Here is a 26,797-nt window from a genome sequence, read left to right on the forward strand (position 1 = left end):
AGGGAAGAAAAAAACACTATGGCTATGTTTTTCTGGATTTCTTAGAACTGTTTGTGATGTATGGGGAAAAGCTCTGTCGAAAATTGTGACAAAGAGAGAAGGGTGACAACTGGATTAAACACTATAGAATTAAAAAGACCACCCAACATGTAGAGCAGATAGCTGCCCCTCCCCTAGCCTATGTCTGCCAGAGGTTTCTTCCTGTTAAAAGGATAAAAGAAAGTTTTTCCTTCCCACTTTCACAAAGTGCTTCCTCATAGGGCGATGTTGGATTGTTGTGGTTTTCTCCATAATACTGTAGGGTATTTCCCTTACACTATAATATACCTTGAGGGGACTGTTGTTATTTGGGGAATATAAATAAACCTCAATTTCACCTTTATGGTTAAGACATCCTCCAACAGAGGTTCTTCATTTCAGCGAGTTCAGTAGACTCCATGCTTCAGGGAGAAAGGCTGGTTTGTTGTGACTCTTCTGTGTATTTTCATAAATATGTACAAAAAATTAATCAAAACAGGCACATGAAAATTTCAAAGTGTATGAAACAAAAATCATCTCACACAGTAGTACTTCATGTTCTCAGAACAATTAAATGTGGCTTTGAAGAAATTGGTCACTCTACAGTTAATTTGAATGTCATTACTTTTGCAGTTATTTGGACATAAACTAAATTAGTAGACAAATAATTCCTTCAGTAAAAAGAATATTGAAGCAGAAATGCTCCAGTAGCCTACTGAAATAGGTCTGTTTCTATTTCGACCCCTGGAGGACCAACCTGGCAATCATGCCTTCCTCCACAATCATGCTACTACTCATAGATGTTTTCACTATATAAAACTGCTCTTGCGGCCCAAAAATTAGATATTGAATATTTTTTCCTTCTCCACTTTTGGCTCATTACAGAGAAAACACTTTAACTTGTCTCTTGGGAACGTATTCTTCTCCTGATAATACCTTCAGAGCCCCAGGTAGAGCCCTGCCTGCACAGAAGCAGAGCTGGAATCAGAGACTGGGCCTGTCAGTGATGACTCAGACAGTCCCTCAAGCCCAACACAATTTGGCGCACAGGACAGCCACCACTGCTCTACCTCAGCATATTCATGCAGTGTGTGCCCAGAATATTAAAGTCCTGTATGTTCAACTGCAGTTTTATCTCAGGCCACACACCATATCTGTCATGTACCCCACAAGGAAAATTAAAGAGACATTTAGATAATAAGAAAGCAAGGGAAATCTCTCGTAATATAAGAGACAAGTCCTGGAAAAATCAAAGCAGCAAGAGGCGGCGGTGCAAGCTGGGGAAGTGCTACAAGTTTATGACACCACCTATGTGCTGCTGTACGGGTGCAGGGTTTAAAAGGTCGGTGTGTATGAATAATTCAGCCAAACTATGGTTGTTCCTAATGTGAGTCATGTTCTGTATGCTGAGACTTCAGTCAATTTAGTTTGCATTCCAAAGAGGATTATTTTTCCCCTGCTGTCTCGATTCCTTAATGGACGGTTTCTAAACTTGTTGACCCATCTGCCACTGCAGGTATAAAGCTCGCACTCCTGAAGTGTTTGTGTGTCCCTGGAATGGCTTATGACCAAAAATGCACTTTGTCCAAGATTCAGAGGGAAGAACGTGTTAAACATAAAAGGCAAGGAAATCTGAATAAATGCAAATTTACATCTTAAAGCAGCTGGACACATTCACAGACATGTCAGCATATATAGGGGTGTTTTTTTCCTGTCTCCCAGTTAATTTCCAAGCATTATAAACCTATCATAATGTATATAATGCATTTTAATAAATATTCTCCATGGCACTACTAGCTACTAAAACCTTTGAAACTACTGCAGGTCCAGCTTAAAATAATCATAACATATATTTTCTTCAAAAAGAAATAGGCTACATGACATCTTTTTTAAGATTATGTGTTAATCATGTTTAATAGTGACAGTAAAAGTAGACGATGCAAGGAGACAAAAAGGGTTATGGCATGTATTTAAGGTCCAGATCTATGTAGTACATACATGCAGCCCCATATCAGTAGACTTCTCGACATCCGATTATTGCTCATCTGAGGGTTCCTGTGAGTAATACTTAAATATTTATAATGTTTTTGTCATTCAAAATGTGTGTAGTACTTTACTACAGGAAACTTTTTGGGATATTTCTGATTACATTGAATCTAAGTATGAACATGCATTTACATTAAAAATTACACAAGGAATCAGTCTTCATTTCAACTTGTCAGTGTTTCTTCTAAAGAACAACACATATTCAGGTGTTTGACCTTCAGGAACCTTCTACTGCGAGTCCTAAACAACAGGCTATGATGATGTTAAGGTCAAAACCTGAGCTGTTTGGTACATCACAGGCCAATATCAGCATGTTTGTAAGACTTCTTTTACGTTTACTGTTAGTCATTTAGTAAAAGATTTAGAAACTAAGGTAGGTCCTCAACAAGTACCATAAGATGATTTTGATTTGGGGGTTTTCAATAATTTCTCTGTTTGCATTCTGCAGTATTATTGAAACTGAATCATAGAAATAATAAATAAACCTTTTTACATTTTCTATAAAAATAAAAATAAACTCCATTTTAATTCTCACGAGAAATTTTAAGTCGGTCAGTTTGCACTCAGTGCAATGAGCACGACTGATGCCTTCTGTTTGAACAATAGAAAGATTTCTACAAACCTCTGTTGCACCATCTACTGGCTTCATAATGTATCGAGCATTAAGTGTAAATCAGCTGCAAGTTTTCATGAGTCATATATTCAGATCTTGCAGTCCTTCATAAATTATTTTCTCATCTTAGGTGGGAAAAATGGAGACACACTGTCATGCATGTTTTTCTGAGGGACAGCTTCAATTATCTTTAATAAGTCTCTCCCTGTGGTTTCAAGTCCCCTGTGATGGTTAAAATGAAATTCATAATGTCCTTCTTGTAATAATGTTCGAGCTTTGAATGAAAACAGTTTCTCTCGTTTTAAACCATGAGAGAGATTTCTTGTAATTCGCTGTTGAATGTCAGGCCATGTCATCTTATCTGGCAATAGTCACAGTTTAACATGGGCAGCTGCTGCTCGGTATAACCTAACGTCGTAACGTAATATTCTGCACAAGATAAGCAAATGTTGTTTGTTTCCTGAGCGCAAAGCTGCTGTTTTATTCAGAGTGACTGATCTGGATAAAATTTATCAAACAGGATTTAAAAGGAGAGCGATGGACACAGTTTGGCTCAGATTTAATGTCTAGCTGGAGCACATGTTAGAGTGAACTATTCGTTTGTATGTGTAGGATTATTTTTTTTAACTGTGAATTTTGAATTAAAACTAACGTCAAAAATCTTTTTACAAGGAGGAAAGAGAAAGAGCATTTCCACCGAGAGGAGAAGCATGTGAATCAGCATGTTAATCATGAAGACGTTTAACTGTCAACAGCTTGTTAGGAAAAACTATGAAACACATCCGCAGACTTCTGGATATTATGCTCATGAATAAGTCTAAATGCGGGTGTCCTTTATAACTAAACATGTTAATAGCGCAACAGGTTGTAGAACCACCTTTAACAGCAAGAGCTTGAATGATTTTCTGTAAGTCTTTATCCGTCTCTCACATCATTGTAGAGGAATTTTGGCCTACTCTACTTCGCATTCCTTTGGTTCACTGAGGTTTGCAGGCATTTGTTTCCCTTAAAGATCCTCTTAAGCTCCCATCACAGCATTTCAATCGAGTCGAAATCGAGGTGAGGTCCGGGCGTTGACTGGGTCATTGCAGCACTTTGATCGTTCTCTTTTTCAGCCATTAGATTTTAGATTTGCTTGTGTTTGGGATCATTGTCCTGCTGCATGATCCAGTTTCAGCCAAGCTTTAGTTTTTTCACATTTAATCACTTAATTACTTTACTTCATGGTCAACTAAGTGTCAGGTGCCTAGGTCCAGAGGCTCCAAAACAACCCAAAATCATCCCCCCTCCACCACCGTGCTTGTGCAGATATGTTGTGTTTGGTTTTCAGCAAAGAACATTTTTTGTATTATAATCAAAAGTCTTCACATTTGTGTCATCTGTTCAAAGGACATCGTTCCAGCAGTCTTGCAGTTTGTTTAGATGCAGCTTTGCAAATTTCAGCTGTGCTGCCAGGTTTAGAGAGCAGAGACTTTCTCCAGGTAACCATTACAAACAAACCATTCTTGTTCAGTCTTTTTCTAATAGTGATAATGATAGTTTCTAATAGACTCTGAGATGTAGCTCTTGGGTTTTCTGCAGTTTCTCTGAACATTGCACCATGACCCTGGGCTGAATTTGTTGCAATGTTCCCTTCTGGGAAGACAGTGGTATTGTGTTAACACACATCTGAACTAGAAAAGAAAAGAAAAGCAAACTGCTAAAACTTCTGCTTTAATAGAGGTGGTAACACTTGCTAATCAGTTAATCAAGGTTATTTAATTATCAGCACCCAGCTGCTATTTACCCCGTTGATTCCTATGGAAGCAGCAAGAGTCGACTTAGTTTTCCACAGAACTAGATTCCTGTTCTGGCTCAAGTTATTTTCGACCTGACAGTAGATCTATGAGCATGAGTCAGTTCAATGTACTTTGGGGCAGAGTTTGGGACGTATTGACACAATGAGGACACATCTGTTTTTGTTCATGTCCATAATTAAAACTGCCGCTCAGTCGAGTTAAAAAGAGGTTTCACTCAAAGGAACTTCGAAGCATGTACAGTCACTGTGAGGTGTCACTCCAGAGGAGCTGATTGATGTTCAAGGTTGAATTTTTTTTCATTAATGTGTAAAAAGAAAATATGAATTTGAAATTATTTGATCAAATTAGATTTTAAATTATAAATTAAAAATGTATTATAAAAAAAATATCATATATATTATCAATATTATTTTAAATTAGATTTAGTAAACAAATTGGAGTTTACTGAAATTTGGAGTAATAAGCAATATCATCTGCCTGATCCACTCAGCAGCTGTTCTGGAGTTCTCCTAACAGAAAAGCAGACCCATCTACTATGTAATTCAAATTTATATTGTTGTTTGTCAACACCAACATTTTCAATAATAAGTAATAATATCTCACCTTATAATTTGAAATAACTGGCTCTGTTAACAGTGAGTTTCCTGCCAACCTAAAGGCATGACACAGTTTAGGACTAAGTAATCCTGCAATTACCCCTGAGTCTCAGAAACGCACACTGCCCCTATGTAGTTATAGATCGGTTAAATATAGGGGGTAAGCTTCATCAACTTTTATGTCTGTTTTTTTGTTAGTAACTTATTTATATATTTTCTCGCTCTTAATTAGGAATAGTCATACTGAATACTTACAACATAAATGAATGTCCCCGATAAAGTTGGTATTCTACATATTTTTGGTGCAGTGATAACTAACTTCAAGCCAGCTCAGACTGGAACTGGACCAGCCTTTTCTCACCTTATTGGCACACTGGGCTTAATTAACTGTTTACTGTGTTTACTGTGAGACAACTGGTTTCAATTTGCTTTTGATGAATGATTGATGCCCCTCGGAGGTGAAGAAGCACATGATTACAGGCACAGAAAGAACTTTAAAGCTTCCTTGACTATTATGACAAATGATAAAATAAACATGGTGAAACACACATCTTCACAAGCGATGGGATTAATCAGTGTGTGTCACTACAAATGCCTGCAACAACAGATCTGATAAATGTCACTCTGTGATTACATTTACATACGGTACAGCTGAATAAACAACCCATTTGCAAACTGGCTGCTAAATAATCCCAAATTAAGATCAACTTTTTTTCAGCTGCATCTATATCGGGAAATAGTTCAACATTATCATTTCCTACTTTTTATTTTGCCATTTGTAATGTGAGAAACTACGTATCCCCTCGTGTTTTTAATTAGTCAAAGAAAGGAAACATCCCTCATTACACAAACTGCTCATAAACACGTTAAACTTTTTGCACTCTAATCACCAGGGTTTCTTCCTCACTGTGACTATTTTTTAAAATTCAATAGCCAAACATGTATTTAAAAAAACAAAATTTTCCTGACAGTCTGGATGTGCAAGTCTAATTGCAAGTCAGCAAAAAAGCACTGGTTCACACTTTCAGCTGGTTAAACATAGATCTAAACTGTCTGTACATTAAAGCTCCTTAAAGGAAAAACCTGTGAGTTCTAGGAAAACACTTACTTTTCATTATATTTTTTTCTTATCGGAACTGCTTCCATCATCATACCAGGAAAGATTAGAACTGCCCTTATTGTGTACAATGGGAAGCACAGATTAATCTGAGCACAAAGGGGCGTTACCTGTACAGTCTTGCTCTGTAGTCATTTACTGGTACGTGGAGGAAGTGACTCATCTAGCTAGGCCAGTGAGGCAATATCATACAAACAATCCACATAACTTCTTATTAACATCACACTCCAGACCTTCGCGTCCATTAGCTAACAAAGTTGTCAAGAAATACTGAGCAGACAAAGTGAGAGATCTTTGTTAATACACTGCCAGAAAAAAAGAGTTTGTCTGTACAAATGCTGTTCTGAAGAGATGAACAGAGAGAGAAGAGGATGTTATTTTGTGCCAGTATGCTTCAGGGGAAGTCTAGTGACTGCTGAAACAATATGATTCTTCTTTTAGAATAGCCACATCAAATTTTAGGGATATATTTGATGAGTGTTTTAACTTTGGCATGCTCAGCAAACTGAAAATCACTGGAATTCACTGAAAATCCTCTCAAAAGTATTCATATCTGTGGCAACTTCATACAAATACTTTATATCCAGTACCTGTGGAGATATTGGGCTACTTGCAGCTGCTCTCTTGCCATAGCAGGTAGCTTTGTTATGTGTGATTTGGCAGAGTTTTAAACCACTAAATATAAATGTTTTAATCGTAACAGATTTAAACATCTCTGGCTAGTTGCACTTGGGTATCAATATGGCTGATTGGAAAGTATCAGAACACGCATTAATAAATGTCTTTGCTCTGTCTTTTTCCCCTCACCGCCAACCAGTCGCAGCAGATGACTGCCCCTCCCTGAGCCTGGTTCTGCCAGAGGTTTCTTGCTGTTAAAAGGGAGTTTTTCCTTCCCACTGACACCAAAGCACTTGCTCATAGGGGGTCATCTGATTGTTGGGGTTTTCTCTGTTTTCTCCGTATTATTGAGTCTTTATCTTACAATATAAAATGCCTTGAGGCAACTGTTGTTTTGATTTGGTGTTATATATAAAAATTGAATTAATCTTTTTCCTGCAACATTTTGAGTAAAAAGACTGAAAACCCAGCAACTTCTGTGGCTGACTGTGTGTTTGGAAAAGAGAGCCCTAGATTTAAGTTTCACTAATGGAGTTAGTGTAGTTCCATGAGTAAAGTTACAATACATCTAGCCTTCATTGACATCTCTTTCCTTATACATGCCAATCTCCACCTATTCAGAATAACAAAAAAAAATATAGAGTGGATACAAGCAAAACATCATCTTATAAATATGACTGGAAAATGTGAGATGTTCAATGAAAACATATGTAATTAAGCAGTCAAAAGAGTGAAGTGGAAAATCTAACATGTCAAATGTATGAACCAGTACAATTTAAAAAAGGTTAGTTTTGATAATATAATATTAATATTTGTATCCACTTTAAACCACTGAATGAATTAAAATATAAAATCAAAAGGCAAAATAGAAATACAAATCAATGTCATATTAAGGTCAGTTAACTCAATTTTATTACAGTCTGAAATGTCACCACATTATTTCATAATTTTAAACGAAGATTGAAAAGATTGGAAAAAGGCAGATGAAATAATATGTAAATAAAAACCTAGCAGATAAACCAGAGCCAAATGCATTTGATAGCAAAGGTTTATTTACTTACTGTACCTCATGATGGTTACTTAATGAGACAAAAAGTTCGACCGCTTGCGTAATTCTTTTAGTTTGTGCTTGGTTTGAAGCTTTTCTACTCTGTGACAGAAAGTAGTCCCTAACACGAGAAAAAGTGAGTGATGTGGCCTGACGTGATTCTTAAATAGTGGTCAGATTTTGTTCTTGTATGTCTCCCGACGTTGAAAAGAAAAACAAACCTGCCTAGCGGGTGGGGTGAAACTGAATTGCGAAACGCAACATGTGACCGTCGGCAGGGCGTGGGTGATGACGTCAGAGCCATCCCATTCAAATAGCAGAGTTCATATGACGTACCTATACAGCCGTCGCTCTTTCCTTCGCCGTAGCAAGTAGCTAACAGAGCCAAGCCGTCGTGTTCTTGAGGGCGACATTGCATAACCCTTATAGGTTAAAAACTAATTTTGAGCTCTCGTTTCTTTCTTGATTTTATTTTTTATCTCTTGGTTGACAAGAAAACAATTAAGCTGACGTTCCTTTTGTAAAGGTAAGATCTTGCGGGTTTTTTTTTTTTGTTTGGCCTGGCTAAGGTTAGCCGGTCTACTAGAAAGTTCGCTTTAGTTGGTGATGGTGGATAAGAATTTGGGGCGGCGGCAAAATATCAAGTTAGATATGTCTTCTTTGGCGTTGATTCGCCTGGTCAGCATCGAATAAGTTGTGAGGTATGGGGTTTATGGCCAGACTGAAGGCTTTGAGTTGTTTACAGCTTGTTAGCTCATAGCTTACCGGCGGCCTACAGAACAAAACCAAAATGTCGGTGCGTGGACATCCGGTTTCTAAACAAAGGCCTCATCAATCCCACTGTTAGGATTTTCCAGCTTGACTAGGGTGAAGAATTTTCTAATTATTAAAAAATGTATAAGTTCGTGACAGTTTGGTTGACATATTAAACATGAGTTTTGGTTAAACAAAAGACTCTTTACCAGCGTGCTGGGGTTTTTGGTAGCGGTGGAATCTCAAACATTCGTGGGGAATGCTAGAAAACGGGTAACTAAACGTGTACTAACAAATATGTTTTTATCCGCTGTCGGTGGAGTTAAAATTATAGATTTGTCCTACTTTCACAAAGCGTTTCCTGTGACGATGCCAATTGTTATTAGGATTACGTTTATTCTAGCTGATTTATAGATCTCCATGCAATATTCTAGTTTCAAAAGGTAATTTGAATAAACATAGATAATGGAAAACCGGGCGTTGACTTCTCAGTAGCTTGTTGTGCTAGGAAATGTTCCAGTTACGCAACGCTAGCATGCTCTGCTTCCACATTACTGGTAAGGGGACACGTGTTAGCGTTGATGTACCTTCGCAAGTTCCCTGAAACGTACTAAACGGAAACCAAAAGCGAAAGAGTACGTTGGGTATTATTGTCTTGTGTTTGCATGTGTCTTCATAACAGTCAGATGTGCTACTGTGGCCTTGTTTGTGTATGACACGTTAGGTGTCATACACATACACGTTAGGTCTTGGCTAATATGCTGCTGTGTCTTGACTTCCAGGTAGCTCTTTGCCCCCCCCCCCCCCTACTCCCAGGACTCAATTCTTTTCAGATATTCTTTGTCAAGCCGCCAAAGTGGAGAGTGTCGTCGCACCAGGAGGTCCTTCTCGTTTCAGGTATTCAACATTACTCCACCATGTCTGGCTCCATTTACACCCAAGCACCTCTCACATAGTTCCCAAAATGTTAAGTTAAAAAACATTTTTCCTCTTTTTGTATCACAGTGTAGGGGGAGGAGGTGGGGGTGCACCTCAGCACTATCCCAAAACTGTCGGCAACAGGTGATTGTTGTTTTTTTTAACTTTATTATACATGTAACACATTAGTCATCACATCATCCACATACAGATGTTTACAAGAATCACAATTAGTGTTTCACCTGTTATACTCAAAACTGAAATTTCATAAATGGACGTGTCAGTCATCAGTCTGACATCTTACCCTTGACAAATACTCCCCAATTGTTATATTGTCTTTTTTTCAAAAGTGACCCTAAACTAATATTTAAAAAAGGGAAAAAAGAACACACAGTTGACAACTTCTAAACAAATGCTAAATTGAAATGTGCACTGACAGTGAAAATGAACTGAGAACACAAATTATCAAACTGCCAACTGCTGTAACCTACTAGTGATCAACTTCAAAAACGCATAAACCTGAGTAAAGTATGACTGTCTGGTTAGACTTCATGCTTTAGGTCTTTTCATGTGTAACAACATGAGTAAAATGCAAGTATTATATGTGGCAGAATCGAGCCCTTGTAATCTAACTACAAAACTGGGTGTTCCAGGATGGTTGTTCAGCTGTGGTTTATCAGTACTATGCTGAACTTTGCAGTCTTTTGTCTGCACTTTGTAGCTGTGTACTATCACATGGTGAAATTGTCAAAAATATGCAATAACTGGATGTGTGGGCTTTTCTTTTGCTTTTTTGTAGATAAGACAATCTGAATAAACATGATTTGTTTGCAGTTACTTAAGCGAGAAACAATCATAGCAGGTGGTGGTGACTGTGGCTCAGTTGAACCCAGCCTGATTCAGTGTGTTGTTTGCCTCCTGAAGTGTGGGGGGTGGGGAGCAGAACTGGCAGGGAGAAGACCAGTTGAGGCTGGTTTAAACTACTTGTAGAAATAGATCATTGTTTACAAGAAACTCCAGTAGCTTCCCTCTAATGTTACTAAAACAGTTGAACAGAGTGTAACTTTCACTGCCATATTCATGTTGAAACAAATTGCAGTTGGTTTAGTGAAGCTGAAAAGAAAATGGCTAAAAATGTAAGGATATGACTCAGTACCCTGGTAGGACAGTAGCTTCCTTTTGTTTAGGTTAAAGAATCTAAATAAAGTCCTAATCTTGGAATTTCAAAGCCTTCTGTCACAGCAGTTTTACAAGTTGGTTCAGTGTTGCCAGTGTGAACGTTATGACACTGGCAACACTGAACCAGCAGCATGTGAATTGAAGCGGTCTGACTTGTACCATAACTTGTTTTATAATAAGTCACGCAAACTTCAAGTAGGAGCACAATATTTGTCATTCCTGGCTAAAAGTGAGACTCTTAACTATGTTGTCTGTGTAACCAAATCCGGGCTAAATATCAGCAAGACAAGACCATTTCCCTGATAACCTTTGCTGTCTTTGTTGATTATAGCGAGTTCCTGGGGAAAACCCCAGGTTCTAGCGTTCAGAGATGGGTACCTTCTCGAAGCACTAGACGAGATGCCAGCTCCTCCAACGAGAAAGGGCAAAATGATGCAATCTTCAGAAAAGTGAGAGGGTACGTTTCCCTTTAATCGGATTTGTACTTATTTTACGTAAACTGTAATTTGTATTGTTTAAATGTCATTTTAATATGGATGTTGAAGGCTGCTGTTTGTGCTGTATTATCATTTAAGATTTTTAATACAAACGTTTCTTTCGCCTTCAGCATACTTAATAAGCTGACTCCTGAGAAGTTTGACAAACTATGCCTGGAGCTCCTCAATGTGGGTGTAGATTCAAAAGTTGTCTTAAAAGGAATCATCTTGTTGGTGAGTATTTTCCTAACTGCTGTTCTCCTATTCATAGAATATTTAAAAATGGGATCTTGATGCGTTTTTGTGTTTCTCAAGATTGTTGACAAAGCCCTCGAAGAGCCCAAGTATAGCCAGTTGTACGCTCAACTATGTCTACGCTTGGCAGAAGATGCACCAAACTTTGAAGCCCCAACAACAGAAAGTCAGGCAACACAAAAGCAGAATAGTGTAAGTTTTAAGCATTCAAATGTACTCTGTACTCCTGTTGAGTATCTTCTGTCTGGATTTTGAATGACTTCTGTCTTGCAGACCTTCCGAAGGCTTCTGATTTCTAAGCTTCAAGATGAGTTTGAGAATCGTGCCAGGAATGTTGACCGTGAGTAACTTGCATTTGTAACTGTGGACTGTTACAAAATGGGAATTTGGTCAAGGATTTTTTTGAGAGCTGTTATTTAAACTTTTTTTTTTCTTCTTCTTCTTCTTCTTTCTTCTTCAATCCACTGTAGACTTCGACAAACATGACAGCCCACTCACCTCTGAGGAGGAGGAACAGCGTGCAATTGCAAAGATCAAGATGCTGGGCAACATCAAATTCATCGGTGAACTGGGCAAACTCAACCTCATCCATGAATCTATTCTCCACAAGTGCATTAAAACAGTAAGTTCTAATAAAGCGCAAGTACATGGGATGGTTTTATCAAAAATCCAGTTTTCATTCCTGTGGTGTAAGAAATTAACAATTGTTTAATTATTTTGTTCTTTAAGCTGTTGGAGAAGAAGAAGAGAGTCCCACTTAAGGATATTGGTGAAGATTTGGAATGCCTCTGTCAGATAATGAAAACAGTTGGTCCTAAACTTGATCATGAAAAGGCAAAGGTGAGTGTGTGGAAATTAAACTGAAAAAGATGAGTCTTGTCTTGAAGTCCTTGGTTGTTCAATAACTTTTTTTTTTTTTTAATTATTTTTACTTTCTCTCGCTTACAGTCTTTGATGGACCAGTACTTTGCTCGCATGCAATCCTTAACCAACAGCAATGATCTGCCTGCACGGATTCGCTTCCTGCTGCAGAACACGGTGGAGCTGCGACACAACAACTGGGTGCCTCGGAAAGCTTATGTTGACAATGGACCAAAGACTATTACCCAAGTTCGTCAAGATGCAGTAAAGGTTAGTTGACCATATCCTTTCAGTTTATCACAGGCTGATGAGGATTGATCTGATTTGCTGGATGACTAATGTAGCCCACAATCGGTGTATCCTTGGATCCTGACTTTTTCTGTGCTTTGTAGGATTTGGGCGTTTTTATTCCACCTTCAAGTGATTCAATAAGGAATGACTTCTTCATGGACAGTTCCTCCTTCCTTCCAGGAAAGATCAAGTATGATAGGGAGACTCTTGGTGGGCTGGCCGACATGTTTGGACAAATGCCTGGTATGTAGAGTCATGCTGCTTTCTTTGAAGTGTAACTCATGCAGCGATTTCAGTCTCTAAAGGCTCTGTCTTATGTTGTGTAGGAAGTGGCATCGGCACAGGCCCAGGGGTAATTCAGGACCACTATTCCCCAACCATGGGTCGCCACCGCGGCAGTGCTCCAGGGGTAATTCAGGACCACTACTCACCAACCATGGGTCGTCACCGTAGCAGCCCACTCTTTAATGGCCACAGTGGAAACAGCAATGGGTCACACCAGCCATATGAAAATGAAAGCAAGCCGTTCATAAAACCAAACCAGGTACATTATAGTTCAGCTCTGTTTGTTTTAATCTGAGATGGTCAGTGCAATACTCATTCTGTTTTTAAACTTTTCAAAGGGGAGAAATTCACCAGTTTTCAACCATAAACAGAATCACTCAGTCCAGATGCAGTCAAAGGATATGGCTCCAAGGTTCAGCAAGAAGGGGAAAGTCAATGCAGATGAGGTACAGCTGCTTACATTGATGGTTTGTTAGTGTCATTGTTGCACATGATTATGTGATAATAAATTGTGGTTAATCTGATGCATTAATACTCCGTCATTCCAGATCAGTCTGAGGCCAGCACAGTCCTTCATTATGAATAAAAACCAAGTGCCAAAGCTGCCGCCACAGACAATGATGCCTTCTCCAGTTGGACAGGTAACAGACAATAGACTTAAAACATGTGAGCAGAGCTGATGGGGCAGTTTCAGGAAATGCATGCTAAGTTTTCTTTTTGTGGCCCTACAGCTTGGTCTTAAAGCCAATCCTCCTCCAATTCAGGAAAAACCTGCAAAGTCTAACAAAAAGGCTCCTCCCACAAAGGAAGAGTTGTGCAAAATGACGGTAAGTTTGTTCAAAGCTTTACCCATGACTTCCTAAGTAATGTGTTATATATGGGGCCTTCATAGCCTGATATTTTTTATTTATTCCCCCCTCATCTTTAAAGGAGACACTACTCACAGACTACCTAAACAACAAAAATGTTAACGATGCAGTGAGTGCTGTGAAAGAGATGAAGGCCCCCAAACACTTCTTGTCAGAGATGCTGAACAAGATCATAGTCTGCTCACTCGATCGTTCAGATGAAGATAAGGAACATGCAAGCACTCTGATTCACACCCTCTGCACAGAGGGCCTCGTCACTGGTGACAACATATTGCAGGCAAGTTTCATTAAAGTTTTGTTTTTTTTTTTTTTTTTTTTTGTTTTTTTTTTTAAATTGACAGTGTAATCAAATACACCATATTAACCTTGTGCCTGCCGCACATTTTCAAACAGGCCTTCCTGGGTGTTCTGGACCAGTGTCCCAAGATTGAGGAAGAAATCCCACTGGTGAAGTCGTACCTGGCTCAGTTTGCAGCACGAGCGATCATTGCTGATCTGGTCAGCATTGCAGACTTGGCCCATCAGCTGGAGAATGGCACACATTTCCCACTCTTCCTGCTCTGTCTGCAGCAACTGGTGAAACTGAAAGACCGTGAGTGGCTGACTGACCTTTTCCAGCAGAGCAAGGTCAACATGCAGAAGATGCTGCCTGGTAGGTGAAAGGACACACTGGCCACACTGGTTTTAAATTCAGTGTCATTTGGTTTTCTTTTCTCTTTAGGAGGAAGAATTGGTGTGTGGGTTCTTTTTGTTTTTTTTCTCTTCTTCCCCATTACTGACTAGTAATTATGCTCCCATAGAAATTGACCAGAACAAGGACCGGATGCTGGAGATTCTGGAGGGTAAAGGCCTCAGCTTTTTGTTCCCACTGATGAAGTTGGAAAAGGAGCTGCTGAAGCAGATCAAAGTGGATCCTTCTCCGCAGTCAATCTACAAGTGGATCAAAGACAACATCTCTCCAAAACTTCACACCGACAGAGGCTTTGTCAACATTCTCATGACCAGGTACAGCAGTGGACAGTATTTATAGTGACTCGGTCTGCATTGATGAAGCAAGCACATGCCATCAGCCACTGTATTTTTGTGGTTTTCGGTCAAGTGCTTTAACGTGTGTTGGTCTTCTGGTCCTCCAGTTTCTTGCAGTACATTGCTTACGAGAGCAACCCTGACGATGATGAAGAGCAGCATGCATCGCCCAGTAAGGACCAGCTGGAGGAAGAGAAGCAGCTCCTGCTCTCTTTCAAGCCGGTGTTGCAAAAGTTTCTTCACGATCACATTGAGCTGCAAGTCAGTGCACTGTATGCCCTGCAGGTGCACTGCAATGCCAAGAGGTTCCCTAAAGGTGCGTGCATGCATGTGCAGTTACAATAAAACATAACCTTAAATAAAGCTGGTTGCTAACTTATTTTCCTTTTTCCAATTAGGCATGCTGCTACGCTACTATGTGAACTTTTATGACATGGAAATAATTGAAGAGGAAGCCTTCCTTTCATGGAAAGAAGATCTCACCCAAGAGTATCCAGGGAAAGGAAAAGCATTATTTCAGGTAATGTGCAGCCATTGAAGTATGGCTTTGTGTGGACTGCCTCCATTGACACCATTGTGCCTATTTGTAAATGAAACACTTCAGTGGCTGTATTGTTGTTCTGGTGCAGGTGAATCAGTGGCTGACCTGGCTGGAGACTGCAGAAGAGGAGGAGTCAGAGGATGAAGAGTACTGAGGAATAGGCCAAAGCCATGTCTTATCAGATGCAGACTTGTTTTGGGTTTTTTTTTTTTTTTTTCCCTCCTTATTTTTCCATCTTTTTTGTTTTGTTTTTTTTCCTCCTGTCTTTCACGCTCTTCTTGTAACCACTGTTACAGTTCATTTCACAATGAGATTGTTCTGCCAGCATCACAAATCTTATTTATGCTCCAAGTTTCTATACTGTTCTCTTTGATGTCCTACAGCAGATGTTTTATACACTTCAATCAACTTGGGTTTAAGAGTAGACAGTATTTAGCAGGAAAATGCACCAGCACCCAGAACTTGACCCATTTTTGTCACCTTTTTACATCTGGTAGGAGTCACCAAGTGCTGTCGCAATTATTTAAAAACTGTTTACAAAAGAGGGAGCTCGCATTGCAAAGAGGCTTTCTCCTTTAATCTACATTTGCTAATCAGTTTTTAAATGCACTTTGCTTAAACATCATGAGTCGTTGCAATAGTAAAAATTTAACTTCCCTTGATTTGTTAAACGTGATCATGACGTTGTTGTCTGCCATGATTATAATGAGACTAATGCTTAGAAATCGACCATTTCTTAACCTGGGTGAGGCCTGTTTTACTTGCACGGTGTGATTTCAGTTACCGCCTTGTAGTTTAATGAATCGAGAGGGGGTTTTTTATGTATGAAACAAGTTGTGCTGTCAGGAATGAATCTGTGTGGCCTTTTGTTTTCTTTTTTAATTTATAAGGATATACCTCTGTTTCTCGGACTATACTTGAATGTCTCGGGTTTTGACATTGAGACAGCCAAAGCTTGGTTTCCTTTGCTACGGTTGTTTGTCACTTGTGGAAATTTTGTCCATCTGCCATATTTGTCAAGTTCTTAAACGGTCTTTTTATCTTCATGAAATTACCAAGAATGTACTGTTTGTGTACTCTTCTTCTGGAGTGTTGTAACATTGTGTGCTAGAAGTCGAGTGTACAACTACAGATCAACCTTGAATAAAGTTTAACAGTTGATGGCTTTGTCCTGCTGTGTCCTTTTTCCACCTCCCCAGCCAAAGTCATAAGACTTGAAAAATGGTATGTCCTCCTAAAAAGCTGTGACTTCTCAGGTTTAGGCCACAAAGCACGCTGATCACAAGAACATAGTTATGAAACTATGACACTATGAAGTGACTATTGTAGTGTATATTACACTACATAAAATTGCAATATAAAGTTGAAATTGAGGTGCCCCTCTCATGCTGCCGTTTTCTCTGTAGAAGATGTACACCCTTAACACCCTACACATCTACTGCAGTGTGTATACTTGTACTAATAGATGGAGGAATTGTACAGAGAGCCACAGCAGGTAATGGTTCCCTGTGTTATTCAGTGGTGCATTTGGGTAATCTGTCTTACTGAACATGTGCCTTTGACTGACCAGCACATCATGGAGTAGGTAGGTGAGAGGCAGTGTCCTTGATTTAGAAACATACACCTTCAGTTTATTAAAATTATAGCATAGATTGAACAAGCTGCTGAAAACATGCTTCAGATTCTGATCCATGTTGACATGATGGCATCACACAGATGCTGCATATGTGATATGAATCTCCTACCACATCTCAAATGTGCCCCATTGGTCTGAGATCTGGTGATTGTTGAGGCCATTTGAATAAAGTGGATTCATTGTCATGTTTAAAAGGATTTGAGGTTTGTGATATGACACATTATCCTGCTAGAAGCAGGTATGTGGGTACAATGTGGTCCTACAGGAATGGGCATGGTCAGCCACCATACAAAGGCTGTGGTGTTTAAACAGTGTTTAGTTGGTACTAAGGGGCCCAAACAAACTATCACACACCCTCAGAAGCCTTAACCATTGATACAAGACAGGATGTATCCATGCTTTTATGTTTACACCAAATTCTGACCCCATCATGTAGCAATGTAGCTGAAGTGGAGACTAATCACAGCAGGCAATATTTTTCCAACCTTTTATTGTGTAATTTTGGTGAGCTTGTGGGAATTTTAGCCTCAGTTTCCTGTTCAAGAGTGGCACCCACTGTTGTCTTGTACTGCTGTGGCCATTAAGACATGACATGTTGTGTTTTCAGTGATGACTTTATGTTTACTTTGCTTGTAACAGGTACTTTGAATCACAGCTGCCTCAAAAAAATCCTGATCTCTCAGATATCAACAAAGCAGAGAACCATCACTCATTCATTGCATGTGTCCTTTTTTTGGGGGGGGGCATTCTCTTTAAACCCTCGAGATGGTTGAGTGAGAAAATCCCGTCAGTTTCTGAAATACTGACACCAACAACCATGTTACATTCAAAGTCACTTAAATCACTTTTGTTCTCCATTTTCATGCTCAATTTGAACTTCAGTGGGTTGTCTTGACTACATCTACAAGCCTAAATGAGCTTCCTGCCACGTGATTGGCTGATTGGATAGTTGTGTGAGTTGAACGGCTGTACCTAACAAAGCAGATGGTGCTTACTGCAGGTTGAATTGTTATGACTTTTACGTACTTGCTACATGTTTGTCTATAGTTTTAGTGATTTGTCTTCATACACAAGTAAAAACAATGTTAAATCAAGTGTTTCTCTCAGTATTTTATCAACACCACCTTACCAAAAATGTAAAACATAAATATAAATATACCTGTACTTGCATGACAAATTATGACTGTGGAGGAAATAGAGATGAAAAGATGTGGTATGAACCCATTGTTAGTATGAATGAATAGTAGTCTTATTGAACATCAGCGTAACCAGGCATAGCAGTCAACAATTACAGTGATGTGTCGACCTGATTTAACTCAGCAGGTGTTTGATCACATCACGATGCCCCTGCTGTCGAGCACAAGTATAGGACACCTTTTTTAATGCTCTACTGTGGTTTACAGCCCCTGCACACCTTACCGGTACTTTTCAAAGGCAAATAAACATCTGTACAAAATAAGCAACAAATTTTTTGGGGTTTTTTTATTTAACTTTTTTTTTCTTTACACATTTTAGCAAATTTTAACAAAACATCAAGAAAAGAAATTCCCAGTAAGATGTGACCAAAACGCTATGCGCAAAAAAAATTCTCATACGGACAGAAATTCTGCTTTTATTTCAAACAAAAATGCAGATGTTTAAGAGTTTTCTCAGCGTTACACGAGTCTGGGTGATGTGAAGAGTTAATCACTGTCATCATCTTCGTTGTTGGAGGCCTCCTGCTCGGAGCCATTGTCAGAGCGGCGTGGGGAGCCCTCGTTGTCCGATCCCGCTTCAGATCCTCGGTCCGATGCCGGAGCGGGTGATCCAGCCCTAGATTCATCATCTGATCCCGACCGACTCCTCTTGCTCTCATTGTCCGACTGTTCAGAGTCAGACTGCCTCTGCACCCTTCTCTTCTTCACTGGACGGTCGCTGCCAGATTCGTCGTCGTCAGAGCCGGCGGAGCGCCGAGGGCTGCCTGCCTCACTACCGGAGCGGTTACGGCCACCGTCGGAGTCGCTGTCAGATGCAATGCGCTTCCTGTGGCCGACTTCATCGTCAGATCCCGAACCACTGTCTCTTTGATGTCTGGATGGGAGAAAGAGCGCCATGAGGTTTGTGTCAAATAATGTTTTCAAGGCTTCGTAATACTGTAAAAATCTCACATTAAGCTTTTACCTGTCTTCTGCTATTTTCAGTCCATCCTCATCTGAGGAGGACTCAGAAGACGAAATGATAGCCTTAGATTTGATCTTTCCTTTAAGAGACGGAGGCAGACGCTCAGGCTGAGACTGAAATGAGAAAGATGTTACAATTATAAGAGAAACTGGAGCTGAAAACTGATTTTGTAAATTCTGAAAACTAATTGAGACAGAGAAAAACAGCAAATAATGACTAAAGCGGACCTTCTCGATCTTCTTGCGTCCTTCTTTGGGTTTACGCTGCTTCTTGGGTCGTGATGTTCCTTCCTCATCGCTGTCATCTTCTCCTCCTTTAGCAGGTCTGCAACACAAAATTGAATCCCAGAATCTAAATGTTGTGCTCTGCAGTCAGACTAAACAACATTTTGCATTCACTGCAGAACACTTACCTCCTCTTCTTCTTCTTCCTCTCTCCCTTCTCATCCTCCTCCTGTTCGCTGCTACTGGCCTTTCTCTTCTTCTTCTTCTTCAACGGCAGGTCCTCGTCAGACTCGTCATTAACAAAATCGTCCATGTCGCCTCCTTTCTTACGCTTGGAGAGAAAAACAAAAGAAAAAGTGTTAACCACAATGCATTAAGTGCAGTTTAGAGCTCGCTGCTGGGTTTAGCCGTATTAACACTCACACGTCCTCCTCCACCACTGCTGCCCTTCTTCTTTTCTTTGGGCATTTCCTTTGATCCCTCTGCAAAGGTCAGCAGGTTCTTGGTCTTTTCCACATACAAAGCTCTCTGCTCCAAAAGCTTCTTCTGCTCCTCCACTTCTCTGTTCCTCTTTTCCTCCTAAAGAAAGTTAGTTATTGAGACAACCCAACAGATGACTGATTAGTTTATTTAAAAAATGAATCACAGTCAGACATTATGGGCAAAATGAAACGCATCATGGTGATTACTTAAAAAAAAAAAAAAAAGGTACCTGTTCCTTTATCAGCTGTTGGCGCAGCAGGTCTCTCTCCTGCTCTTGTTTGGCTCGAAGCTCTTTCTCCTCCTCGTCCTGCTTTCTGGCTCTAGCTACATGGTACTGAGCTTGACTCAGCAAGTCAGAGCACTGCCTGCATTCCCAAAACACACCAATATTCCAAATTATGTTACAAAAGACACCAAACACAGCACCCCCCCCCCCCCCCCAAAAAAAAAGCTCATTAAATTAAAGACTGATAGAAGTACTGCCAAATCATCACACTCCATTTCAAACTGGTCTTTCTACTCTTGGGTCTGTATGATGTCAGTGGGAACCAGATCCACACCACAACCCCACAAACCTGCTGTTTTATGAGGGGCAGCCAATCAGAAGACTGGGGTTCAGAAAGAAGCTAAAACAATCTGTGGATGAACTAAAAGGTTGCACTGACCCAGGATCAGTATAAACTAAATAAGGAATATTTTGAACTGTGAAACAACTCAGACTGACCTGGCCTCAGAAGCAGCGAGAGCGAGGTCAAACCTCATCTTGTCTCCAGCCTTGCTGAGGTAGCTGAAGTACCTGTGAGGGAGATGACACTGCAGGATTAGTAAAGGACGGCCAGAGGAAGAGACAGGGAGGTGGGAACATAAATCAAATCATTACCTGTGAGCCAGTTCCAGCTCTTTGACAGCACTGAGCACAGCCTTCAAGTTGCTCTTCTCATCTTTAAGCACAAGGGTGGCCAGTCTCTGAAGCACCAGGGCCACATTAAACATCAGCACTGTGTCATTGGGCGCCACGTGACGGGCCTTGATGTAGGAACATCAGAAAGACAGAGTTACACTTCCCCCCACACTGCAGAATGAAGCATAAGCCTCTGATTTCATTTTACCTTCAGGAGCATCTGTTTGCACTCTTGCAGTTTGCCACATTTGAAGAGCGCACGTGCGAGGTAAAGCAGCACCTCTGTGTTCTGATATTTGTAAAACTTCTTCAGGCAGTTCTCGTACTGTCAGACAGAGAGAAAAAAACTTAAATGGAAAAAGCAAAGGAAAGACAAAAACTGTAACAGTTTAACACAAGTGAGGCGTTTACCATCTGCACGGCGCTGATGTACTGCTTCTGCTCCACGTAGATGTGAGCCAGATTTAGCCACACATCACTGATTTCGGCTGTGGCCTCCCTCACCTGCGCGAAAACATCTCGCGCCTCTCTGAAGTAGCCCTTGTGGGCAAGGACAGCACCTAGACATAAAAATATATGCATATACTTAATGCAAAACACACACAGCAGAACAGATAAAAAAGACAAGAGAGACTGAAGAGTGGCTGACCGATGCCATTGGCGGCATAGAGGTTCTTGGCATCATTTCGCAGGACTTGCTTGTAGATTGCCAGGGCTCGATCTTGGTGTCTCTTTTCCTGCCGAGACATTTATCACCAGCGAGCACATGTTTTACTCAAGTGCCTGCACATAGCTGAACTTTGTAACAACTATGCTAACCAGCTGCCTGTGTTTATTTAGCAATAGCATTCAGTGAACTGCTATGCTGTTTTACAAGTGTTCTTTAAGCTCTCTCACACAGTTAAATATTCAATCGGTGTCCCGACAGCAGGTTTCCACGTACCTTTTCACGGTCTCTGGTGGGCTGGTGCAGCGTCTGTAACCACACATTACCCAGAGCCAGCATGGAGTAGGTGTCGTTCTGCGTGGACGGCTGCTTGAGAATACGTTCAAACTTCTTTTGACCTGGACCCCACTCCTGTTTGGCCAGGTGAAGATTTCCTATCAGGGACCAGGCATCCGGGTGATCCTGCAGAACAAATATCACTTAATGGAAAAAGAAAAAAAAAAGAGTTTTTGCAGCAGACTTTGTCTATCGATGACATTTAACACCAGGCTGTACCTGATTAATCTGAAGAGCTTCTTTGAACCAGTCGGAGGCTTCATAGAAGTTTCCTTTGTCCCGAGCCATCGCTCCAAGACGCAAATAACCTGCAGGCCAAAATAAACAATCACAGAGTGGAAACTTGTTGTTTGTTTGTTTTTTCATAGGCTCATGTTTTATCGATGCATGCTTACAATCCACATAGTTGGGATGTTCTCTGAGGATGTTTTTGTAGAGTTTCTCGGCTTCGTGGAATTCACACATAGCCTCGTACAGACGGGCCAGATTGTAGGAGGTGGTGACAGAAATGGCATTGTAGTAATGCTCGTCATGCTCTCCTTCGGCTTTGGCTCGCTCCAGAGAAGCTAGAAAATATTTCTGGTGGGAACAAGACATGACCCCGTCTTGAATTAGCTCTACTATTTATACAGAGTTATGTACACTCGATGATCAGTAAATACCACAGGCATCCAGTAATATTCTGCAGTTCCATATTAACTGAATAAATTCCCAACTAAATGAAGCTATACTTAGTTCAGGAGCTCTCAGGTTAAACTGCATTTATGGTATATTATTAGCTACCTTGGCTTCCCCTAGGTTGCCCAGTCTGAAGTGCAGAGCCCCCAGGTTGTTGAGAATCTCGGGGGGAACGTCGGCCTGCACCTTCTCCTGCAGGATGCGCGTAGCTGTGCCGTAAGCGGACAGCGCTCCTTGGATGTCTGTCTGCTCCAGAATTTGTGCCAGCTCAATCCACGCCTCCACATCATCTGGGTACTGCTCTGTTACTTTCTTCAAGTGCCCCTATGAAACAAAAACAGTGGAATATATCCAGTAACCATTAAGCATATTTATCAAAATATGTCTGGCACAATTTTCCAAGCTATGAGATAAGTGACATGAGAATACACACTTTTGCAATGTCTCTTTTTTCCTGATCGTCAGATGTTGCATAGAGAGACCCAAGGATTTTCATAGTCTCATAGTTGTTGGGGTAAGCCTTTAAAACCTTTTCAAAGCACTGCGCTGCATTTTCTTTGTCTCTTCGATATACATACATCTGCCCCAGGCCGAAGAACGGCAGCACAAAGGTGGACGAGGCAAACTGAGTGGCTTGGTAATAATACTGAAACGCCTGGTCGTAGTCCTCCTGTGGAAGAAGAAAGCACAGATATGAATGGCGATCTCAGTAAACAATAACAAGCTTGCACGCGGCTGGTTGGGATCGTACCTGCACGTGAAACGAGCGAGCTAACTGATAGCAGCTCTCAGCCTGCATGGCCTCAACTTCGGTGTTGTGGAAAGCGTGCAGAGCGAGATGCTGCACTTTACTGTAGTCCTGAGAGGAAGCAGAAAGCACATAGGCACGAAGAACAGTTAATAACAGCGAAAGGCTAAAACTTATATTTTCACCGCATTTCAACAACACAGCCGTGATTACCTTTTTGAAGAAGAAGTGGTTGGCGAGGTGGTTGAGCACCATGGGGTTGCTGGGGTCGATGGTGTAGGCCCGCGAAAGGAGCTGCACTCCGTTCTTGATGGAGTCTGCCTCTTTGTTGTTGAGCTCTAAAACAGCCAAACCAACGAGCGCTCCCACACACTTTGAATTAAGCTCCAGGGCTCGACCGAAAGCCAAACGAGCCTTCTCCAGTTTGTTGAGCTTGACGAAACAGTGGCCCATCCCCAGCCTCACCTCAGCTACACAAAAACAAGACAAAGAACAAGTTGGGAACATTCGTTTTAGAACCAATATGAGTGAAGGGCAAATATATTATCTGCGGTCCTGTGTTTTTAAAATCAAGGATCTTCTGTTCATAAATTGTATTTGTAAGTTAACAATGAAGTGGCTCATTACCTACATATCTTTGCCACATAAAACATGAACATGCTGGCTCTTGTTGCTGCTGCAACAATAATATTTTCATCATAATATTGATGATCATGACAACAACAATAATAAATTAAATACAGGCATGCGGGGACTGTTTAAAGACATAACATGTTATTGGTTTACCTGGGCAGCCGGGGTTTGTACGCAGAGCCTTTTTGTAGTATGCCAATGCTCCTCTGTAATCCTTTTTATTGAAGGAGATGCAAGCCTTACCTGTTTAACAACAACATTGTTATTACTTCAGTCAATCAGTGTAGTGCATTTCAGTCCTACGCTGTTTCATATTCAAGTTACCAAGCAAAGCAGGGATGTTATTAGTGGACTGGTTGAGGACAAAGTGGAACTGAGCATCGGCCTGGTCCATCTTGTCTCCTTCCAGCAGGCAGAAACAGGCTCTTCCCAACAAATGGTTCTGATCGAGACAACAGTATGTTCAATTTACTTGAAATGCAAGAAACATAACCTCATTTATCACCTGCTATGCTACTTTTTTTCCTACCTGATCATACATGATGATCTTGTCTGCCATAGTATACAGGAGCGTAGCCTGTGTGATGAGCTCTTTCTTGGCATCTTTGTTTTTCTCTTTACGTGCTTGCTGGACATAGTAAGCTGCCAGTGTGTCCAGACAGGTCATCTGGTCTTTTTCGTGGTCTCTGTAGTCGAGGTTTCCATCAATACGTGCTGCCTCTAAAAGCTTTACAAAGTCTTCTGTTTTGCCCTGTTTGTAGTACTCCAACTTAAGAAGAAATAGAAGGAAAACTGTCACACTCGATTGGAATTTCACATTGTTTGTACACGTTTCATCAAATTAACATTTATACACACAGTTGATGCAGTAATTAATCTGAATCTAAGAACTACCTGATTGACAAGAAATTTACTGTTTAAAATTCACTTATTGAAATTTTCTGGTTCTCAAATGTGCGATTTTGCTTCTCTGTCACATCTTTGTATTTTGGGTTGAGAAAACAAAATACTTCGAGCTGTCACACTGACGTTTGGGATAAACTGAAAAAAGAGCTTAATCATTATTTGTAGAACAACAACCATGAAGTCTAGGGCCGATGTATCGACTCACCGCCAGAGCAATCCAAATGTGCAGCTGCGTGTGCTCCTGCTTCAAGATACTGATGACCTCATCTCCTTCAGGAAGTTGGTCGAAGTCGAGCTCGATGACCTGGAAAACACAGATATGTATGTATGTTATTACAGTAAGTATCTCAGCATGCATGGTGTTGCCAGTGGAAAAACATATCTATGCAGATTATATGTGCATTATATTATTTTATTGTAATAGTAGTGTAAATCCTGACACATGTATCAATTCAGAGTGTTATGAATTAGAAACTGGAAACTTTGTTACGCACTGCAAGAAAACCACCTGCATCCTAATGTAGCAAAGACTAAGGAACGGGTGGTGGGCATGAATAGGCCAAGAACTCCAGCGACCCCCATTTCCATCCATGGGGTCTGTGTGGAGACGATGGGGGATTTCAAATACCTCGGTGTTTACACTGATTAAAACACAGAAGTCCTCTACAAGGAGAATCAAACTTGTATTTACTGTCTAATGAATGAACTTTAATACTTATGGGATGATGCTCCCAATTTTTTATGAGTCTGTGCTGGTCAGTGCCATCCTCTATGCACAGAACCCAGAGATTGATAACCATGCCTACCTGTGGCCATCAGACTTTATAACTCTGTACTGTACATAGTGTTGCTTTAATTTTGGAATATTTGATTTTAATTTTACATTAAGTGTGTACTTATATTTTTACTTTAAAAAATGGTTTCCATCTTCTCTCTTGCATATTTTCTATTTTAACAAAATATGTTTAACAAAAAAAACATTTTGCATTTAATTCTTCAACGTCAGTTTCTTAGGTAGATTTCACTTGACCTACACAGTTTAATAGAAAAACTTTGCTGCTGCAAATGCTTACAAGGTTCAATAAATGTGTTGGTTATACTGACTATTACTGGCATATGTTTCTAATACTTGGTCCACTCCTAACGTAGCCTAAACACTAATGCAACCGACTGCCTGCAACTACAACACATCTGTCACAAATTCGGTGATGTGTTGAAATACCACAACGCTTATCAGGCTCTTAAATTAAATAGAAAACACCTCAGTAGAATTTAATGTTTACTGCATCACTGAGAACGGCGACGACAAAACATCGCGATAAGTAAGCTTTGCACAGGCGCCGAACGCATATTTAAGGAGTTGGAACAGCTGACAAGTATTAAAATGTCACTATGTTTAAACTCCAGATTGCAAACAAATACACCAGGCTTTCGTTACAATGCCACTCTGTAAGCAGGTACACAACATCAGCTCAGGCTATCCGCAGTTAGCTTAAGCGGCTAACAGCACAGCTAGATCCTCTTAGTGAAAACAGGTTCACGGAAAGATTTACCTCATCTGTGTCCCGTAAAGGGATCTCGATAGAGCCTCGAGACATCTTGAAAGAATAACCAAAACGACCCGAAGCTAGATTTATCTAAAAAAAAATTGTAAAAATAAAAATACAATTTCTTCCACCCGTTGTCTGCTAGTAGCTAATTCATGCTTCCGAAACACACGGATGGCGCAACTGAAATTATGTCCGGGCAGAAACCATAAACACTATGACTCAATGACTGTAGAAAAAAATACAGTCATTACTATAACTCAAAGAGAAACTGCCACAAAAAAAAGACGAATTTAGTTAACAATGGGAGAGCCATCGCTTACAATACAATAAAACAATAGTGTTTTAATGGGAATAAACTGCCACACACACTCACACTGGAAGGTAGTTACTTCCTACATTTGCTGAATTCAAAGGGGAGACTGTGCATTTGATGTGTTAAACGTGTGAATTTAAATTTACTGTGTGCATCATTGTCACAAACCTCTCCAGAGCTGCATTTTGGCAAGCAGTGGGAGGAGGGTGTGGAGGGAGGCTGAGGGGATGTCAGCTGGTTTTGATGTGAGTCC

General features: G+C 40.4%; 2 protein-coding genes across 2 annotated transcripts; one reads left to right on the top strand and one right to left on the bottom strand.

The window, feature by feature from the left end:
- The first annotated feature begins 9,143 nt into the window (after positions 1–9,143).
- Positions 9,144–16,470, top strand: eif4g2a (eukaryotic translation initiation factor 4, gamma 2a). Its single transcript, XM_023154690.3, has 21 exons — positions 9,144–9,165; positions 9,391–9,505; positions 9,614–9,670; positions 11,037–11,162; positions 11,313–11,415; positions 11,497–11,628; positions 11,710–11,776; positions 11,907–12,058; positions 12,166–12,276; positions 12,385–12,567; positions 12,690–12,831; positions 12,915–13,132; positions 13,212–13,319; positions 13,422–13,514; positions 13,605–13,700; positions 13,804–14,019; positions 14,136–14,394; positions 14,543–14,747; positions 14,876–15,084; positions 15,167–15,288; positions 15,398–16,470. The coding sequence occupies exons 1-21, from the start codon at positions 9,144–9,146 to the stop codon at positions 15,461–15,463; spliced, it is 2,802 nt and encodes a 933-aa protein (XP_023010458.3). The 3' UTR covers positions 15,464–16,470.
- A 1,931-nt stretch (positions 16,471–18,401) lies between these two features.
- On the bottom strand, positions 18,402–26,410 carry ctr9 (CTR9 component of Paf1/RNA polymerase II complex). The gene is made up of 23 exons (XM_004543156.6): positions 26,235–26,410; positions 24,887–24,985; positions 24,305–24,544; positions 24,100–24,217; positions 23,929–24,018; positions 23,356–23,612; positions 23,146–23,253; positions 22,828–23,064; positions 22,500–22,718; positions 22,112–22,295; positions 21,936–22,024; positions 21,657–21,842; positions 21,363–21,450; positions 21,125–21,273; positions 20,922–21,038; positions 20,693–20,838; positions 20,537–20,608; positions 20,042–20,177; positions 19,753–19,908; positions 19,518–19,660; positions 19,333–19,429; positions 19,106–19,218; positions 18,402–19,015 (listed from the first exon to the last, which is right to left on the bottom strand). Exons 1-23 carry the CDS (start codon positions 26,277–26,279, stop codon positions 18,628–18,630), a joined length of 3,477 nt encoding a protein of 1,158 aa, XP_004543213.1. The 5' UTR covers positions 26,280–26,410; the 3' UTR covers positions 18,402–18,627.
- Positions 26,411–26,797: the final 387 nt, after the last annotated feature.

Source organism: Maylandia zebra, linkage group LG1 (assembly GCF_041146795.1).
Source record: "Maylandia zebra isolate NMK-2024a linkage group LG1, Mzebra_GT3a, whole genome shotgun sequence".
NCBI lineage: Eukaryota > Metazoa > Chordata > Actinopteri > Cichliformes > Cichlidae > Maylandia > Maylandia zebra.

Excerpts from the sequence above, each read along its gene's own strand:
- eif4g2a (XM_023154690.3), top strand. The coding sequence starts at position 9,144 with ATGCTCTGCTTCCACATTACTG. Across the intron at positions 11,416-11,496 it reads TAAAAGGAATCATCTTGTTG|ATTGTTGACAAAGCCCTCGA; the intron begins GTGAGTATTTTC and ends GTGTTTCTCAAG. Across the intron at positions 11,629-11,709 it reads CAACACAAAAGCAGAATAGT|ACCTTCCGAAGGCTTCTGAT; the intron begins GTAAGTTTTAAG and ends TCTGTCTTGCAG.
- ctr9 (XM_004543156.6), bottom strand. The coding sequence starts at position 26,279 with ATGTCTCGAGGCTCTATCGAGATCCCTTTACGGGACACAGATGAG. Across the intron at positions 24,019-24,099 it reads TAACATCCCTGCTTTGCTTG|GTAAGGCTTGCATCTCCTTC; the intron begins GTAACTTGAATA and ends GTTGTTAAACAG. Across the intron at positions 22,719-22,827 it reads AAAAAAGAGACATTGCAAAA|GGGCACTTGAAGAAAGTAAC; the intron begins GTGTGTATTCTC and ends TTTGTTTCATAG.